The sequence below is a fragment of the Podarcis cretensis genome (genome assembly GCF_951804945.1).
Source record: "Podarcis cretensis genome assembly, chromosome: 11".
In the NCBI taxonomy this organism is placed as follows: domain Eukaryota; kingdom Metazoa; phylum Chordata; class Lepidosauria; order Squamata; family Lacertidae; genus Podarcis; species Podarcis cretensis.
The window spans coordinates 52,628,652-52,648,862 of record NC_137180.1 but is presented as its reverse complement, the minus strand read 5'-3'; the positions used below and the strand labels follow the sequence as shown (position 1 = coordinate 52,648,862).

The window sequence follows — 20,211 nt, the reverse complement described above, 5'->3', positions numbered from 1 at the left end:
GCAGCTCCTCTTCCATTAGCAGCAGCCACAACTAAACTCCAAACTAAAGACATTTTAAAAAGCGAGGGGGGGGGGGAGTAAAGAGGACACCTCCGGTTACCTACCGGCCGAGAGAGGAGAGAAGGGGCTCCCTTTCCGACCACAGCCCCGAGCTCTGGGTTTCATTGCTCGAAATCACTGCATCCACCAACCGCACACAACAACACGCAGGAGAGAAAGAGAGAGAGAGAGATAGATACAGAGAGAGATAGAAAGAGAGAAGGGGGGAGAAAAAGGAGAGACCCCGCCGGCGCGCCACGCTAAAAGCTCTCCCCCGAACTGGAGCGGGGAGGAAAAAGGGGAAGAATAAAAAAAAAAACAGGAGGAAAGAGAGACGAGAAGAAGACGCGGCGGAGGAGGGAAGAAGGAGCCCCGATTCCTAAACCCAAACTCTTCTTCTGCCTTAATCAGGGGAAGCGAGAGGGAGAAGAGAAGGGGGCGATAGGAGGGGGGCAAAGCACGAGCCGCTACACCCCGCGAAACACACGCACACAAGCAAACCCCGAATAAAGCCGGACTGGAAGTTCAGCAAAAGGGGGGGGGGGAGAGGGGAAGCCCAGGAGCACCACCAGACGCCACCGTCCCCCGATATTGCCTTTGCCTGCCTAAGGATTCACACACACATGCAACACACACACACAGACACCCACCCCCCTCTTCCAATGAAATATATGTTTATATATGCAATAAAGATAAATGGGCACCTCGTTTTCTTCCATGCCCCTGATCATTGACGCTGGGAAGCTACACATGGATTGTATATATCTCGCCTCCCTTCACGTCCCCTAAGTCCCCAAACACTTCTCTCTCTCTCTCTCTCTTTTTAAAGAATTTATTATATAAAACAATCATTCCGCAGTTCGCGCGAGCGCGCAACAAGACCTAAGCAAGCGGACTACTTTATACACCGTTACAAAAAAATAATAATAATAAAGAAAATGCACGTGAGACCAAGGGTATATGCCAGGAAGGAACACTAATATTGTTTTCTCCGTTTCCCAACCCCCCACCATTGTTTAGGCCACTCGCAGGACATAAAATAAAAGTGCTTTTGTGTCACGATCTTGGTGCGTCTATCTTTCATTTGCTCGATGCTGCTTCCATGGCACGTTTTACGACGCAGACGATACCAAGAGAGAGCAACGCTGCAAACTTTTTCTCCCAAAATCGAACGTTCGACTAGCTTTCTGCACAGGCAAGTTTTCTGGAGACTATGCCAGCCTCCTCCCCCTTTCTCTCCCTCCCTCCCTTCTCGCAAGCATGTTGTATATACAGTACTTTAATTTCAAAATGCTGCTACTACAGGCCTCAGGTTATTCCCCTTTCCCAGACTCCCCCCTCCCGCAAAGAAAGCCCGACTGATTTTCGTTCCTCCTCGCCGCCACCACCACCCCGTCCCGGCACGCGTGATAGAAAACAATTTCATTACTTATTACTGGCACGGTATATATATATATATATTCCAGCCCATACCCCCCTCCGTCTATCCACTTATTGCTAAGCGTGTGGATGCTATTATCACATGCACGGTGCACTTCGATTCACACTGCCGAAGTTGCATCAAGTTAAAAACACAGTGGGATCAACAATTTTTTTTTAATGAGAGAAAGAAAAGAAAGAAAGAAAGAAAAAAAAAACGACTCCAAGAGGAAATTGTAACTTTACCTTAAATGGCCACAAATATGTTCACAATATTCCAAGGAAAGATATTTTAGGGGAAGAAAAGAGAGCTCTTCTGCAAAGGTGCTTTATTATCTCACGTGTGTTTGACCCTCAAAAAAGCAGAAGTACTTTAAACTCGCACTCAGTCTTGAGATCCAGAGAGTATTCCACAATTCTTAAAGCAACTTTTGCACCGGGCGCGAGGGGTTTTGCTTTGTTTTTGATTTATCCACCGTAAGGCATAAGTCTTCCCACCCAAAGTAAAGCAAAACGAAGCCAGCCAGCCAGCAAAAGAAAAAAAAGATATATCGCAACAAAAACAATAAAAAAGATCCAGGAAACTACCCTCCCGCCCTGTGACTTTTCTTTATAAACACATGGCTACTAATGAACTATTTTGGAAAAGAAAAGAAAAAAATATCGGTGGCAGTACGATTTCGACCCCCTCAAGTCTCTGTTGCTGTTTTGTTTTTGTTTTTGTTTTGTTTTGTTTTTTAAAAAAAGCCCAGCGGATAAAAAGTCTCAAACTTGTCCCAACTTTACAGAGCTCTCCTCCTCCTCATTATCGCCATCATCATCATCATCACGGACTTCCCCGCGGAGAAATTGATAGCAATACGTTTCCCTGAAAGATACATTGTAATCCATTCACATCCGGGCAATGCAGTGGTGCTTATAAAGAGGGGTGGGAAAAAAGCTTGCTGCTGCTGCCGCTGCCGCCGCCGCCACCGCTGCTCGCTGCACGTTGCCTGCTTCGGCCGCGTCGCCTATTGCAGAGAATGACGACAGGAGGAGGAGGAGGGAGGGAGGGAAGGAGGGCGCGCGCGGAGCATAGAGAGGTAAACAGCCGGGCTAGAAAGTCAACCAAGATGGAGGAAGAGCAAAACTCTGGGAGAGGAGGAGGAGAGGAGGGTTGTGGGGTACAAAAGTGAAGGGGCAACTGAACTTTACGTTTCCCCGCGAAACGTGCGCACAGAGTTTTCAGGAATCACTATAAGCTGCGCGAGCAAATATGAATAATAATAAAACAAAAAACTTTCCCTTCCCAAAATAACAAGAAACAAACTTTCCCTTCCCAAAATAAAAAAGAATTCCTTCCAGTAGCACCTTAGAGACCAACTAAGTTTGTTATTGGTATGAGCTTTCCTGTGCATGCACACTTCTTCGGTTATCCTTTGGTTTTCCCACAGATTAGGGGTTTGGACCACAGAGGTTTGAGGGGCTTCTCTGGAAAAGTTTTCATTGTTCTCTTCGGGCCATTTAATTAAACTCCCAACACAATGCAAAAAAAACAAAACAAAAAAAGCCCACCCTGGTTTTGCTAATTGCAATAATTATGTGAGGGAGGCTTCAGGTCAGGTATGCACATGCAAAAAAGCTGGCACTCTTAAAAGTGTTTATCGCTCATGTAGGAGGGAAAGGCCTTCTAAAACAATCCCCAACACAGATTTTGTAACTTATTTATCATCATCACCATTAATAAAACACTAAAGGGGGGTGCTATTTTTAAATGTAAATTGCCTCAAGGCTGAAACTGGTATAGCTCAGCTGGTAGAGCATGAGATTCTCATGTTGGGCAAAATATTCCTGCAATATTGGACTAGATGACCCTTGTGGTCCCTTCTAGCTTTACAATTCTGTAATTCTATGAAACTCTTAATAAATACACCTGAAGACAAAGGTTTCACTGTTGTTGGGGTGGGGCGTGAGCTACATACTCAAAGCCCTACTCTTGGATACAGTATTTTCAAGATTAAAGGCACTTCCACGTGGCAATTCATTGTGGGTTCAGAACTGTTCATGCAGGCGTGAGCAGCACAGTCCACAATAAAAAATTTGTAGAAGCATCCTAAACTGCAGGATATGCAGTTTATTTTAAAGGGCATTTGTTGTTCTTTCTTTTTATATTTCACTAGCAGCCTCATATCTGGTATTGCTCGGGAATTCTAAGAAACCAAAAATATCAGTGCAATTTTGTAAGGTTCATTCCTCCATCTTGATTCAAAATGGTATCCAGTTGTATCTGTGTTTAGAGGAATTACTGCTCCTTGATCCTAGGAATATTACTATTATTTTAAAAAATATATACACCTGTCATCCAGGGATCAAAGGGCAGTTTACAATAGAAAAACACAAAAATAAATACTGCTATGAATTTGTGGTGGGGTAGGCTGTATGCCTAAGCCTCCTTCTAATTCCTCGATCCAGCAGATTCCATTACTGGAATAGCCACATTAGGTAACTGCCCTCTATGTATGGGCCATTAAGGTCACAAAGGAAGTGGCTATGTGCCACTTATTATGTGCCCCCCCCCAAAGACAAAGGCCAGAGTTGGGAATTGAGTTGTGTGGAGCTAGATGCTAGAAGCCTGTGGGTTGGGCAGCTGGGAGACAGAACCATGTCTGATTTCTGCTGGAATCGAAGTCTGTGGCTATGGGAGAAGCAAAATTCTTTTGAGCTGTTAATGCTGTGAGCCCCTTCATCATATGTTCAGGCTGTATATATGTGTAAATAAATCATATAGCATAAAGGCATCACTACCTCCATTGTCCCTCATTCCGAGGAAACCAAAACCAGGAACTCCTTATATCTCACACGTAAGGCAGAGAGCTTTTCATCCAGCTGGAAAAGTTTGTGGTAACAAACCTTGTTCAATTGTTTCTCAAAAGTGCTACAGAATCAGATAACCAGGCGCTTGTTTACCCCAACAACTGAGAAAGAGGAGGTGGCAGTGGCCAGGCCATTTTATAGTCTCTCCCGGCTCCTCTCTCCTACTGGCAATTGCCAGGTCTTCTTGAGAAGATGTGGCTTCTTCTCCAACTTCCTCTCCCTTTGCAAAAAGCACTCCTGTCTGGATCCATTTTGGAACTGCAGAGCAGGTAGCAGTATAGTGGGTTTCTGTCTTATCTCAACAAGACTAGCCCTATTCTGAATTGCTGCTGATATTTTGGGAACTTTAGGGAGAAACTCTCCCTAAGTACACCTAGTGGGCATAAGAGAGAGAGATTTTTCTGATTTAAAGAATCCCTTCCTGTTGTTTTTCCCCTTCCTTGGCTCTCTCTGAGATTCATTTTCCAACCAAACTGAAAATCAAGTCCCTGTATAGTCTGTGCACCAGTTATCACCAGCCTTTCTCCTCAGCAATGGCAAGATACTTATTGGTCAAGCCGACGGTACCCATCTGAGGAAATTTCCCTTTCTCATTCTGAAGCGACTTAATGAATGGAACAACTTCTCTAGGTTATTCTGTGGATATTCATTCAGTTTGTGTCATGGGAATGTGGGAAGACACTTTATACTGAGGTAGGCCACTGGTACCAGTAATGTCTACACTGACCGGCAGTGGCTCGCCTGAATTTCAGACAGGGCTGTCTCTCAGTTTTATCTAAAGTTGCCCATGATTGAACCTAAGGCCTTCCCCATGAGAAGCGCTTGCTCTGAGCTTCAACCTTTCTCCCACTTACCTTTGAAGGAGTTGCTTTCCTAAGCAGTTTGCCTTCACAAACAGGCTGATGAGATGATGGCACTGTTTTTGGAGTGGTGTTTGTCACTGTGCCTTTACTGGTGGATTTTCATGGTTAGCTCTGTCTAGCTGTGGGATAGAAATTTAAAAACAAGTCAGTGAAGAGGCACCTTTGATCAAGGCCATATTAAGCCACAGAGTGACAGGGCTATAGCCCAAGGCTCACTGCTTCACGGGACCCGGTGATGTTCTAGACTTCCCTTCAAATTATGGTGCATGCAGTGCTGGGGCAACCCAGATGGGCAGAGTTGAAATAATAATAATAATAATAATAATAATAATAATAATAATGCTATTGTTATTATATTACAACACAGGACGAGGTGGGGAAGGTGTTTCCCCTTCGTCACACATACATTGTTTATGTCAACAAAAAAGCTATGAGAGAAAAACACAGTGCAATTGTTTTCCCTAAACAGCCCACTGGCCAGAGACAGGGCTGGTAATTCAGACCCTTTTAAATAGGCAACCATCTCACTCTGGCTTTGGTTGAGGACAAAAAACAGGCCGCTTTTATGCAGACATGGATGTTGGGATTGGGACCAGGGATGGTGCGTGCACATCCCTGCTTTCTCTTCAAGGAGGAACCCATAATACAATTAAAACTAGGAACCATACGGGTTTTTAAAAAAAAATTAAGGAAAGCATGGAAGAGTATGTTCTCTAAGATATGCAGTATCCCCCTCTGCAATGTATACTGTATAGTTGTCTTCCAGTGTATGCATACGTGTGTACACACCATTTCCAGGTGTTACCTCAGAGTTGCGAGTGAAACAGGGAGCCCACTGCCTGAGGCCCATTATGGCTTTCATCCAGCCTTGCCTCTAAATACTGAGGAGAGTTGTCTTTGCTTTTGTCCCACAACTGAGATAATGTCTTATTCCTTGGTGCTGCATATGAATGCAGTCACAAATACTGAGTTGTTGTCTCCCCCCCCCCTCCCACCAGGACAACTTTTCTATGAGGGTAGTGATTTGACTCTTGCCCTTTATTTTCCAGACATGCAAAAGAAAGCCAAATACAACAACAAAAGAGAAAAAAGAATAAAAAACATAAATAGAAAAGAAAAATAAATACAAAAGAAAAAGTTGTATTTGCCTGTTTTTTTTCTTGTTTTTTTTTTCTTCATCCTTTTTTATATACCTATGTATTTTTGAAATTTGGAATAAATATCACTTAAAAAAAAATATTTTCCAGACATGCTTCAAACTTCTTGAACTCGCCTTTCCTCCACTGGGGGGCGGGGGGGGGGCAGTGGCCATTGGTGTACATGGGGAATGGTTCACCTCACATTTTATCCTCACAACTCTGTGAGGTAGATCAGGCTGGGAGATAGGGAACCCTTTCTAGGTCACCCAACGAGCTTCATGGACAAATGGGGGTTAGTCTGGCGTATTAACCACTATATTACACCTAGTCTCTGACATAAGCTGCCCTCGGGTCCTCTCCTTTAATCTGCAGCCCTTCAGAAACTGCAGCCACTCAGGCTTTCCCTGTCAAAGAAACACACACCTTTTTCAGACCTGGTCTACTCAGAGAGCAGAAAAGAGAGGGCAAAACCCTGAGGGGATGCAGCAGCCTGTACCAGTTCAGAGTGCAGGTTGAAAACAGCAACCCCAAACTCCATGCAACTTTAATAATATTTTAAAAAAAACCAAAAAACACCCTTGCATATCTAGAGAAAATATTCCTGTGCCGGTTTTCTGTTTGCTGGGTTTTGTTTTTGTTTTTTGTATGCCAGGGAAGCATTTATCATTGTAAAATCCCCACCTGCAGTCTGAAGTGGTGTAGTCCATTTTGCAATCTCACAGAATTGGTACTAGCTAAGCATTAACCACAAGCAGGGTGCTACAGTACCACACGGTTCTGCTGCATGTGTAGCCCTGGCCCTAGTGAGGGGTAGCCAGCTTGCTAGCTAGTTGCATTGGGCCTGGGCAGAATTTCATCCTGTCAGCCAGTTGCCATGGCAGGAGGATAGAAAGCCAGGGGAGGAAATGTTCCAGACACATAGGGATGGCAGCCATTGCATATGCAAATTTGTAACTTAAAAAAATGATTATATTTACATAATTTAATTTAAATGCTGTTTTGAAAGTTACAGAGTTGAATAAATAGAAATTAGTAATTAAGCAATGGCAATACCCTAAACTGTGTTTTGATGTGTGGATATACAACGCCGGGATAAGTTACTCATCCCTTTGTATTTTGAGAATTTGTTTTTCTAAGCGCCTTGCTGAGTCACCATGTTCTCAACCGACTGCCACACGTTCTGGAAGTTTCTGTCCAGAAGCCTTGATACAAACTAGATCCGTTCAGTTGTAGCATTGCTTCAAAAACAGGGACTAGGCCATATATTTCCTAAGGGTTTCAGTCCAAGACTGAATTCACATATTTCTCTGTATAAGCTATATCTAAAAAACAATGCAATTTGCCTAACCCTGCTTTGAAGACATTCAAATTGGAACTTTATTAACTACAAACCCTGAAATCTGGGATCCCCTCCAAAATGCTGCCAAAGTTTTGCAGTTCTTTAGCAGGGTTTTGCAGCACAAATCCCAGTTTTTGCAATGCCCTGGACCAAGTTGTTTTTTTGGGTAATAGCTATGACCCACAGTTTAATTACTCGGTTGGGTGGGGGGCACTTCAAAATGCAGAGTTTTCACTGCAAAACTATTGCAAAACTTTGGCACCAGTTTGGAGTAAGTCACACACTGTTGGTTTTTGGAGTCTGTAGAATCAGCCAGCACCTGAGTTCAATCAGTAGTAGATAAATAGGTAGATAGATGCACACATTTCAATCCAAGGTAACTTTTATCCATCTGTAATGACTGCCCATTTCTATGAAGGGACTACGTTTTATCAGCTTTACATGAACTCATGTCGGCTTCCCTCTTAGGCAAGGACTTGTCGTCTGCTCCCTCCCACTTAATGCTCTGTAAAGAACTTAGTTTATTTTAAGGGTAATAATAATTACACTTTGGCAAGCAGTATTATTGTGCTGAGGACTACTCACGGGGCTGGTGTGTGAATGCTAGTATTTATATAATTTTAATCTGCAAAGTGTTTTTGTTTTTTTAAAACTTTATCTACTGTTTCTGAAGGGATAACCATGTCAGTCTGTTAGGAACATTGGAAGCTGCCTTATACTAAGTCAGTGGTCCATTTAACTCAGTATTGCCTACACGGACTGGCAGAAACCCTCCAGGATTTCATACCAAAGCCTCTCTCTCATCCCTACCTGTTATTTTGAACTGTTTTAAATGATGTGTTTTAATGATTATAACCTGCCTTGGGACCTTCAGGTTGAAGGGTGGGTAATAAATTGTAATAATATTAGTACCTGGAAATGCTGGAGATTTGAACCTGAGACCTTCTGCATGCAAAGCAGATGTTCTGCTCCTGAGTTATAATAATAATAATAATAATAGTAATAATAATAATAATAATAATAATAATAATAATAATAATAATAATTTATTATTTGTACCCTGCCTATCTGGCTGGGTTTCCCCAGCCACTCTGGGCGGCTTCCAACAAAGATGAAAAGTACACTAAAATGTCACATATTAAAAACTTCCCTGAACAGGGCTGCCTTCAGATGTCTTCTGAATGTCAGGTAGTTGTTTATCGCTTTGACATCTGATGGGAGGGCGTTCCACAGGGCGGGCGCCACTACCGAGAAGGCCCTCTGCCTGGTTCCCTGTAACTTGGCCTCTCGCAGTGAGGGAACCGCCAGAAGGCCCTCAGAGCTGGACCTCAGTGTCCGGGCAGAACGATGGGGGAGGAGACGCTCCTTCAGATATACTGGACCGAGGCCGTTTAGGGCTTTAAAGGTCAGCACCAACACTTTGAATTGTGCTCGGAAACGTACTGGGAGCCAATGTAGGTCTTTCAAGACTGGTGTTATATGGTCTCGGCGGCCGCTCCCAGTCACCAGTCTAGCTGCCGCGTTCTGGATTAGTTGTAGTTTCCGGGTCACCTTCAAAGGTAGCCCCACGTAGAGCTGCAGCAAGAACAACCAAGGGTCTAGAGCCACCTTCAAGTTTAACAAATCAGTACGTTTTTTTGCCATAAGAAGGAGTGTGTTGGTCGGTGTTATATACTGAAGTTCTCACCCTGGGCCAGCAGGGGGATACTGTAGATAGTTATGCAAATGAAGGATCGAAAGTGACGTTCAGTGATTGGATAGTTTGTATGCAAATGAAGGATCAAAAGTGACGTTCAGTGATTGGCTAGTTACAGAAAATGGTTACTGTTGCATTCTAGTGGAGCTCTGTATAATCAGGCTGACTGAGCTCCTCAGTTCAGTTCTGTTCCAGCTTACAAATAAAGAGCTGCTTTGGAAGAATCGCTGTGTCGTCTGATATGTTCACCCACAACTTAACAGTCTTAGGAAGCCACCTTTTGTTGTTTTCACTTTTGTGATGTTTCTCAACAAACCTGTGTGCTGGATCATACCAGTTGCAGCTTCTCTCCATAGCATAGACAGAACTTTAATCCAGGGTTCTATGTCCCAAATCCTATTTCTATGCCCAGATGGTCACAAGTCCTACATTTACCTTCTTTCTTTTCTTTTTTTTACCTTTCCAGGTTTTCATTATCCTGTTCCTTTAGCACAATGGTCTTCAACTATTGGGTCAACTGACTGGGTCACGGCCTGAACTAAGGTAGTCCACAACAGCAGCACTACCACCATACAAAAATACTGTAAACAAATTAAGGAATGGGTTCCCAAATACATGTTTTGGGGATAAAAGTAATTCCTGGGTCACAAAAGGCTGGAGGCTACACCTGAGCAGAAGCTTGCAGACAATAGCAGGGCAGGGAATAATGTTTAAGCGAGTAGGAATATTTAAATGCAAGAGAATCAGTGCCAGAAGTAACCTACTGTCTTTTACTGGAATTATGTTTTATTGTTTTCATATAAGCTGCCTTGAGAAGCCTTTGCTCTTAAGGCACCCTAGAAATATTTGATATAAATAAATACTATGAATCTGACAGCATCCTCGGCTTCTTGTTGAGCCCGGCTTTGGCTGGGGAGGGCGGGATATAAATAAATTATTATTATTATTATTATTATTTATTCTACCTACACAGCTAATAAGCACCCACTCCCTGAGGTTGGCATTGACATCCCGAGAAGGAAAAGAGTGGACTTTACCTCAGCAAATCTCCTCACAAGCAAACGATCAAGAATTAGGTTGTCTTTAAAAAAAAATAAAAATTAAACTCTTCTTAAGGAGGTGTTTCCATTTCTTTTCCTTTCTCACTTTACTCCTCTTCCAGTATGAACAGTATCTGGGACCTGACAGTAGTATGAACAATTGCACACCTGCCCATGATCTTAAAGTCCTCCTTTAATTATGCAGCACAGAATCAGCGAATCAATTAATATGGTATCACCCACATATTGCTTAAGTCTACACCCCGCTCCCGCACACAGTCTGACATCAGTTAATTTTGTGCATGCTACCCCCAAATTAGTTTTGTCAAGGATGGTCGCTAGTGGCATTGCTAAGTAGCACAAGAAGGTTCCAAAAGAATTAGGGAGGAAACAAAATACCTTTTTAAACCCTGTAATGTTAGGCTTCCGTCTGCTTTTATTGCTGCTGGAAGCTACACCGTTTTGACCCTATAAGCATATAGTGCCTAAAAGGCCTACTGTGCATTGCATTAGGGACACCACTACTTTAACTGCAATGGGCAGAAATCTACAAAAGGTTCATAAATATTGTTACAAAAGTTGGGCGCCACCCCTACTGTCTGCCAAGCAGTAGTAAGAATCAAGGAGGTTCCAGGGGCTCATCCAGGGACTCAGCTATACAGCTGCAAATAAAACGTTTTAAGTGCAATATTCAGTGTGACACTAGGTGGTGATGGTGAGGCTTATGGAAAATTCAATGTATTTTAATTTATTTATTTTTTTAAAAAAGAGCTTTTAAAAAAGCATTTTCAGAACAGTTTTTATATGTGTGCAGATTTCACCCAGGATTTGTGCTCCCTTAGGGAACTGAAGACACAGTGGATTTAAGAAATCTGATTTATTCAATCTGCATGGAGGGAGTCCAGATCAAACAGCATGGTCATCTCAAGCAGGGCTTGTTTCCCACAGCTGTACAGCACTGAAGTCAAAAGGCATTTCTCCTAGCCAGCCTTCAGCCAGCTTTCCCAAGGTGGAGGGAGGAGCAAAATGGTACTGGAAACTTACACATTCGTGCATTTGCTCTAAGCAATGATTTGACTTAGTGTGACAAGTGAGCCACTTTATTTTATTGACTTTTCTTTTACTAACTGTAAGCTGCCTTCAGGATCTTTGTGTTAAAAAGGTGCCATCTACCCATAGCTGTCAACCTTCCCTTTTTTGGCGGGAAATTCCCTTATTTCAGCGCCATTTCCTGCTGCTATCCCAGATTGTTAGATATCCCATAGACTGTCTCCGGGACAGGTGAGGCTGCTGATCCCTTATTTTCAAATCCGAAAGTTGACAGCTATGCATCTATCTATCTATCTATCTATCTATCTATCTATCTATTTATCTATCTATCTTAGTCCTGCTAAATATTGCAAAAAAAACCCAAAACAAACCATCTGCCCCTACCACTCTCAACTTGCCCTAACTATTCCATACCTCTTTTCTCTGGTCTTCCCTTAACCCACCTCTCACCTCTATCCAAAACTCTGCTGCCAATATCACCGCCCTGTCATTCAGATCATTTTAATGTGTAGTTTGAACTGTAGTTTATGCATGTAGCAGGGAAGGCTTTAAGAATGGCTTGTAGCTGATGTTCTCTGGAGCTACAGAGATGAATTTGCCTCAGATGACTAAAAACATATTTTATTTTATTTTTGTCAGTTTTCCACAGAGGAGCATTTTGTAAAGGAATAAAGCTTCTCCACACAGCTCTCCCTAATATATATAAAAATCTGGCCTAGGCTGCTCCCCGATGGAACTGTATGCTCGATTTTAAATTAAATATGAAATGTCAGCATTTTTAATGCAGTCTTAATGGACAAACACTCCTCCAGCACATTAGGGGGGAAATATGTTTGGAAAATATTGATGGAGTAGGATTTTGCTTTGAAATATATATATATGGAGGGATTTTATCAAAACGTTTATATTAGACCCTGTGGCAAGTTGCCTTGCAACTCCATTGCTCAGCTTATTTAAAGATGCAACTATTGGTTTATTATTATAACAAATATAATATATTGCAGCCAGTGCTTTTTCTGGGGGTACACAGGGGTACGCATACCCCCAAACATTTTATGAATCTTTGTACTTTTGTCCATTTACTGTATTTATTTTTCCCAGTTTGAACTATAAAATGGTGATTTTCTTGAGTCAAAATGTGAGTATTCCTAAACACTTTTTAAGAAAAAAAGCAATAATTACAGCATTGGCACCAGTGCTGTGACTTTTAGCCCAGGGGTCAGCAAACTTTTTCAGCAGGAGGCCGGTCCCTCAGACCTTGTGGGGACTATATTTTGGAAAAGAAAAAAAAAAGAACAAATTCATATGCCCCACAAATAACCCAGAGATGCATTTTAAATCGAAGGACATATTCTGTTCATGTAAAAACACCAGGCAGGCCCCACAAATAACCCAGAAATGCATTTTAAATAAAAGGACACATTCTACTCATGTAAAAACATGCTGATTCCCGTACCGTCCTCAGGCTGGATTTAGAAGGCGATTGGGCCGGATCCGGCCCCCAGGCCTTAGGTTGCCTACCGATGCTTTTAGCAATCAGGGACTTCCTGTGCAAGTTACAGATAGGTAGCCATGTTGGTCTGCCATAGTCAAAACAAAATAAAAAAATTCCTTCCAGTAGCACCTTAAAGACCAACTAAGTTAGTTCTTGGTATGAGCTTTCATGTGCATGCACACTTCTTCAGATACACTGAAACAGAAGTCACCAGACCCTTCTATATAGTGAGAAGGTGGGGAGGGGTATTCAGAAATAGGGGTATTCAGAAATAGACTGGAAAGAGAAGCTGCTGAATTGCAACTTATTACCAAACTTAAAACCATGGAGAGACCTGGTCTGAACAAAGACATTGGATTCTTATCTCATTATACATGACAAAGCCATTTTTCACCTTCTCACCCCTTGCTTTTTCCTGTAAGACCTATTGCAGTCGTTAAGAGTCGTCAACAGGCTCATCACAGCTATCTGCCAATCACCCAATCCCACCACCCTTCTGAGTAATACCCCTCCCCACCTTCTCACTATATAGAAGGGTCTGGTGACTTCTGTTTCAGTGTATCTGAAGAAGTGTGCATGCACACGAAAGCTCATACCAAGAACTAACTTAGTTGGTCTTTAAGGTGCTACTGGAAGGAATTTATTTATTTATTTTTTCCTGTGCAAGGATGCTCAACTTGTAGGTCAGTTATCAGTTGCTGAGTGAGGAGGGGAGGGTGAGGTTGGCAGATGAGAGAGTGATGGGGGAGATGGTGGCCTTGCTTGCAATACTTCTAAGAACAAGTCCCTTTGCTCTGTACTGGCTAAATGTTATCATTCCCTTAAAACCACCCTTCTGTATAACATTTATTCTTTCAAGATAGCGTTTCCATGTGTTCTGAATTTCTGGCTGCTGCAAGTTTGTCAGATCTTTAATATATATATATATATATATATATATATATATATATATATGCCTGATATGAGTGAAACTAGAGCCAAGATAATACCCACCCCCACTTTCTCCCTCCCAAGTATATGGGCATGTGCAGGTAGTTATAGAAAACTATAGGTGGTGATGACAGCTTGACTAGGAGTGCAAAATGTACAATAAAGCAATCACTTCTAAAAAATTTCATCAGGGGACCTTTAATATTTCCTGAAGTGCCAGCATCTGGAAATGGGGGGGGGGGAGAGAGAAATAATGAGAAGGTGGTTTCGTAATTTAGGTTCTGCAACAGTAAAACTGAGTGCAGCTAAACTGCATGCGTAGGGATTTGCAATATTCCGATCAATGACTAATTAACAGTCGGCCGATGTTCTGAAGCTAGAAAACAGATATCTGTTTCATTCTCCATAATATATTCTGCTTATTTTGTTTTATGGATTTTATTCTTTTTTAAAAAAATAGAAGCGTTTGAAAAGTATAGAAGTGTTTTCAAAAAAAAATTCTAAACAGTTGTGGGCCAGGCTAGATGAGAAGATTTGTGATTGAATCACCTGACAATTATTTTTAAAAAGCAGCTGGGGGCAGGTGGGATTGGACTGAGACCTAAATGGTGGGTGGGGCAGGGGGATTTACCTTTTCCACTATGCCTTTTTTGCAGTCTTAATCTGTGCATTGTACACATAGAAATGCAGCTGCCATTTGTACCTCTTGGGAGGGGAAACGAATGGATGGGGAGAGATATAGTTCTGCTATAAATAAATAAATAAAAAGTTATCTGTGCTATATTTCTGCTCTAAATCTCTTAGCACAGATAAATGTTTTTTATTTTTATTTAACATTTGTATTACTTGCTTGCTTTCCAGTGGGAAATAATTTCCTAATTGCATTAACAGGAGCTTCCCTCTCACTGCCAATAGCAGGTGGGGGTGATGTGGTAGAGCAAAGGATTATGGGTGAAACCCAACTGCAGCAAATTCTTCCAGGAGTATAAGTGTTAAAATGAATGGGCATAATGTGAGAATGCAGCACCAAAAAAAGTGCGCCTTTTGGTGTTGCGCGATGACAAACCCAGCACACAGGACCAAAATGGGACATACGATACGATACAATATCTTTATTGTCATTGTCCCATACAGAACAATGAAATTGAAAAATCTACATAAGACATTCAAAACCCCCTAAAAACTCTGAAACCCCATTTAAAAATACAATATACTCCTATAGAGAGTCCTTAAAACCAGAATTGCATTTGGGTAGAAACTGTTTCTCAGGTGGCTAGTCCCAAGATGGAATCAGAATCCAGAGTGGCTTCTGCCATTCTGGGATGTCCTGCTTAAGATGAGACAGTCACAAGTGTGTGATATAACTGGTTTTTTTAATGGTGCATCTATACACATTCTGTATAGTATTATAGGATGCGCTTTTCTTTCTGGTGGTGGCTGAAATGTCCATGATGGTCAGCAAGAATTTTGTTAGCCCAAAGATGGAAACAACAGGAGTTACCAACAAAAGAAGAGTGGCAGGTGAAGCCGATGGACTTTGCAGAACTGGCGAAAGTGACGGGAAGAATACGGAACCAGAGAGACCAAGCATTCCAAAAGGACTGGAACAAATTTATATTATATTTGAAAGACAACTGTAAGCAATTAACATCATTAGCAGGGTTATCTGAAGATCTATAAGATGAAATTGCTACCTATTCAGGTTGAGTAATATAATATTTCAGGTAACACTACAACAAGGGTAGGAAACCAAGCGAAATGTAAAGATGTAAAGTTTAATTTTGTAAACCATCAGATGGGAGGGAGGGAAGTCGTTGGCTCACTTGAGCCAAAGAGATAAAATAAGAGGGTACGATGTTACGTAATATGATTACATGTAAAACCAATAAAAATCATTTACAAAAAAGAAAAGAAAAGACCATGATGGTCATAGCAACAAATAAAACTGAATTGATATAACACCTGTTATAAAATGGCAGCACTGCCTGCCAGATCGTTTCCAGGTTCTAAATGACTCAGGCCCCACATGCCTGAAAGACAGACTCCTTCCAGACAGACCCTTCCTCTTGATAATTCATTATCATTATGGTGAGGGTGGCCCAGGAGATGGCATTCTCTGTGGCAACCCCTAAACTGTGGAACTTCCTCCCCAACATATCATCCTTGTTCCCCCGCCCATTTTTCCTCCCTCCCCCTCTTCCACACAACCCCCCCTGCCCCCCGACTTCCCTCAGTTCCAGTCTTTGGTTTCTCTAAGAATGCTGTTTTCTGCATGTTACAAAGTTGTATAGATCCTCAAACTTTTTAGCTGATTATTATCAATAAAAAGTTTGTGAATGTTTATTCAAAACCTGCCAAGGAGTCCAGTTCGCTTTGTTGCGTCTTCAGATACTTTGTAAAAGGTTCCCATTCATCCTTAAAGTCACAGTTATCCTTGTCCCGTAGCTTATATGTCAGTTTTGCCAGTTCTGCATAGTCCATCAATTTTTCTTGCCATGATTCTTTAGTTGGGGTTTCTTCAGTCTTCCATCCTTGTGCTACCAGAACTCTCGGGGCCGTTGTCGCATACATGAAGATGTTTTTCTACTTTTTTGGCAGGTCATTATGCAGCTTCATTATGCTGGAGATACACTTCGTCACCCTTGGTATTGTCATTTGATGTGTGCATTTTTAGGACCTTATTTATGTAATTTTAATCTGCTTTAATATAGTTTCAATGTTGTAACCCACACTTGGGGTGACTTTAAGATGAAAAGCAGGTTAATAATAATAATGGCACCAAATGGCTACCTCAACCTTGAATCGTGACTAAATTACAGTTCATTTTTTTAAAATACAAAAGCATGCTAAACTTGGCCCCTGTTACTAATCCATGCTACACTTGTGAGTTATGCTACAAAAATGAGGTAACTATTCATACACATCACTGTTTCTAACTAGGGAAAAATCAGACAGCTGCTGTATGACTGAATGATTTAAAAACAACACATATGCCAAGTGAAAGGCAATGATACGGTTGCAACTCAGGGCCAGTAACTTAAAAATAAATAAATAAATAAATAGTTAGCTTCTGCTTGCAACTTGTGGGACAGGCCACCTTCAAGGCTCACCCAATAACCTTCTATCTTCTTCTGCCCAGCTGAAATAAACACAGACTATATAAAAAGAGAAATATGAGACAGTAGTCACTATGCTAATAGTCGTAATGGCTAGCCTCACAGCTTTTGTAAGACAAATGGTTTCAAAGTTTCTAAGGCCAAGCAAAAAGATTGCGGAAAGCTGGCTTAGAAAGCGCCAAAATAGGTTTCTTGGCCCGTGAATTTCAGTGGTGCCCTGTGTGAGGCCAAAATTTTGCACCTACCTGAATATCGCATTCTGTTCTGCCCAATTCACTGTGTTATAGTTGTTGTGCTGCCCTAAAGCCGCCTCTGGTTACATCAAATCCAACTGAGCTAAACCTGCCTAATCCTGGCAGAGGAAAAACAAGGCATTAAAACAGAGTTCTATGCCAGGTTGCCAAGCAGAATGCGAATTCTACCTTTCTACAGTAGAATAGTTTCTACAAACGCGATCACACACCCCTTTGCAAGATTTCTTAATTGACTTGAAGGATGCACATTCCAGCTGAGCAGAAACACTTGAGAAAGCAGGGGTGTGGAGAGTCCCTGGAGCCAAACAGATAGGCTTGGCATTTCCCCATCCCTGGTATAATTTGACTTCCTCTCCAGTGTCCAACTAGGTGCCTCCTGGAAGACTTTAAGCAGGGCATGAGAGCATTCATCTTCCCCAATGGTTGCCCTTCCTGGCAACTCTTGGTATATGTTCCCTGATAGGAAGAACATGGAAGGAACGTTCTGTATCCCCGACCCCAGTGAGGTTTATCCGAGGCATGATATTCTTGTAAAGAAGCTGGTAAAATGCAGACTTGACTATGCTACCACTCAGTGGATTTGTAACTGGCTGACTGACCAAACCAAAAGGGTGCTCGTCAATGGTTCCTCTTCATCCTGGAGAAGAGTGACTAGTGGGGTGCCACAGGGTTCTGTCTTGGGCCCCGTCTTATTCAACATCTTTATCAACAACTTGGATGATGGACTCAAGGGCATCCTGATCAAATTTGCAGATGACACCAAACTGGGAGGGGTGGCTAACACCCCAGAGGACAGGATCACACTTCAAAACGACCTTGACAGATTAGAGAACTGGGCCAAAACAAACAAGATGATTTTTAACAGGGAAAAATGTAAAGTATTGCACTTGAGCAAAAAAAAATGAGAGGCACAAATACAAGATGGGGGACACCTGGCTTGAGAGCAGTACATGTGAAAAGGATCTAGGAGTCTTGGTTGACCACAAACTTGACATGAGCCAACAGTGTGACGTGGCAGCTAAAAAAGCCAATGCAATTCTGGGCTGCATCAATAGGAGTATAGCATCTAGATCAAGGGAAGTAATAGTGCCACTGTATTCTGCTCTGGTCAGACCTCACCTGGAGTCCTGTGTCCAGTTCTGGGCACCACAGTTCAAGAAGGACACTGACTGACTGGAACGTGTCCAGAGGAGGGCAACCAAAATGGTCAAAGGCCTGGAAACGATGCCTTATGAGGAACGGCTAAGGGAGCTGGGCATGTTTAGCCTGGAGAAGAGGAGGTTAAGGGGTGATATGATAGCCATGTTCAAATATATAAAAGGATGTCACAGAGAGGAGGGAGAAAGGTTGTTTTCTGCTGCTCCAGAGAAGCGGACACGGAGCAATGGTTCCAAACTACAAGAAAGAAGATTCCACCTAAACATTAGGAAGAACTTCCTGACAGTAATTTGCTGCCAAGGAGTGTGGTGGAGTCTCCTTCTTTGGAGGTCTTTAAGCAGAGGCTTGACAACCATATGTCAGGAGTGTTCTGATGGTGTTTCCTGCTTGGCAGGGGGTTGGACTCGATGGCCCTTGTGGTCTCTTCCAACTCTATGATTCTATGATTCTATTCTATGATTCTATGATTTTTGCTAACCATTAACATATAGTTGTGGTGAATCCCCAGAACCTCCAGAGATTATATAAGAGGACTTCATTTTAATGTGTGTCCCATTTATGATCAAGATTGCACCCTCTGAACAGTGTCAGAAGAAGACCTCTGGGCCACATCATGCTCACAGTGACTCTGTGACTGTGGACATTGGGTAATAATAGAGAAGAGTCCTCAGGGGACTTGGATGAAGTACTTAATATAAATGTTCTGGGGAAGGATATTTCACAGTTCCATGCCCATAATGTCAATGTGGCGATCACACAGGGACCCCGGACGTTTAATGGTCTATTGATCCCTGTGCCACCACTGTGCTCGCTTCCCCACTGCCACCAACCAGTTACTCTCTGGTAAAACACTGAGTCCAGTCAGTTGTTAAAAGTGGACCAAAAAAACCCAAGTTTATTTTACAAACATTAACAAGTTTATGGTTTCTCAGATAATATTCCTGTCAGTATCTTAACTTTAGTTTCTTTACTGGCCTATACCTTCCTATTACAGCAGTACCTCGGGTTAAGTACTTAATTCGTTCCGGAGGTCCGTTCTTAACCTGAAACTGTTCTTAACCTGAGGCACCACTTTAGCTAATGGGGCCTCCTGCTGCTGCCGCACCGCCAGAGCACAATTTCTGTTCTCATCCTGAAGCAAAGTTCTTAACCCGAGGTAATATTTCTGGGTTAGCGGAGTCTGTAGCCTGAAGCATATGTAACCTGAAGCATATGTAACCCGAAGTACCACTGTACCGTCTGACTGATTATCTCAACTGTTTGACTGATTCCTCTCAACAAATTCTCTCACTCTCTCACACCAGACTAGCCCAACCCACAGACTTATCTTCTCTGTCTCTTCTAACTCCAGACTGTCTTCTCAACAACTCCCTCAAAAAAACTCTGTGCTTAAACCTTATACAGTGGTACCTCGGGTTACATACGCTTCAGGTTACAGACTCCGCTAACCCAGAAATATTACCTCGGGTTAAGAACTTTGCTTCAGGATGAGAACAGAAATTGTTCTCCAGTGGTGCAGCAGCAGCAGGAGGCCCCATTAGCTAAAGTGGTGCTTCAGGTTAAGAACAGTTTAAGGTTAAGAACGGACCTCCGGAACGAATTAAGTACTTAACCTGAGGTACCACTGTACACAGTTAACTCTGCCCCCTGGGTTCCCATTGGTTAGTCATTTTACAATTAGTTAACCCGTTCCCTATGAACCCAGTATGATGTCACACACATAGGAGGGGAAATGCCACAGTCAATGACTTCTTGATTTAAAATCTGCGCACCACTAAAGATCTAATTCTGTCTCTGTTTGCTGTTACTCTCACACACAG

General features: G+C 42.3%; 1 protein-coding gene across 13 annotated transcripts in view; it reads right to left on the bottom strand.

Annotated features, from left to right (window-relative positions):
• The window catches only part of TCF4 (transcription factor 4), a 344,984-nt gene extending 338,276 nt beyond the window's left edge, over positions 1 to 6,708 (bottom strand). For 3 of the 13 annotated variants that reach the window (XR_013843351.1, XM_079994849.1, XM_079994838.1), the window contains exon 1: positions 105 to 529. Coding sequence is in view for 6 of the 13 variants with exons in the window: in XM_079994849.1 (XP_079850975.1) it covers positions 105 to 165 (61 nt within the window). In the remaining 7 variants the exon portion in view is untranslated. Of the gene's footprint in view, positions 1 to 104; positions 533 to 743; positions 855 to 1,704; positions 2,454 to 5,165; positions 5,294 to 6,637 lie in introns of those variants that run through there. The other 10 variants (XM_079994845.1, XM_079994841.1, XM_079994854.1 and 7 more) reach the window with 9 other exon arrangements.
• Positions 6,709 to 20,211: the final 13,503 nt, after the last annotated feature.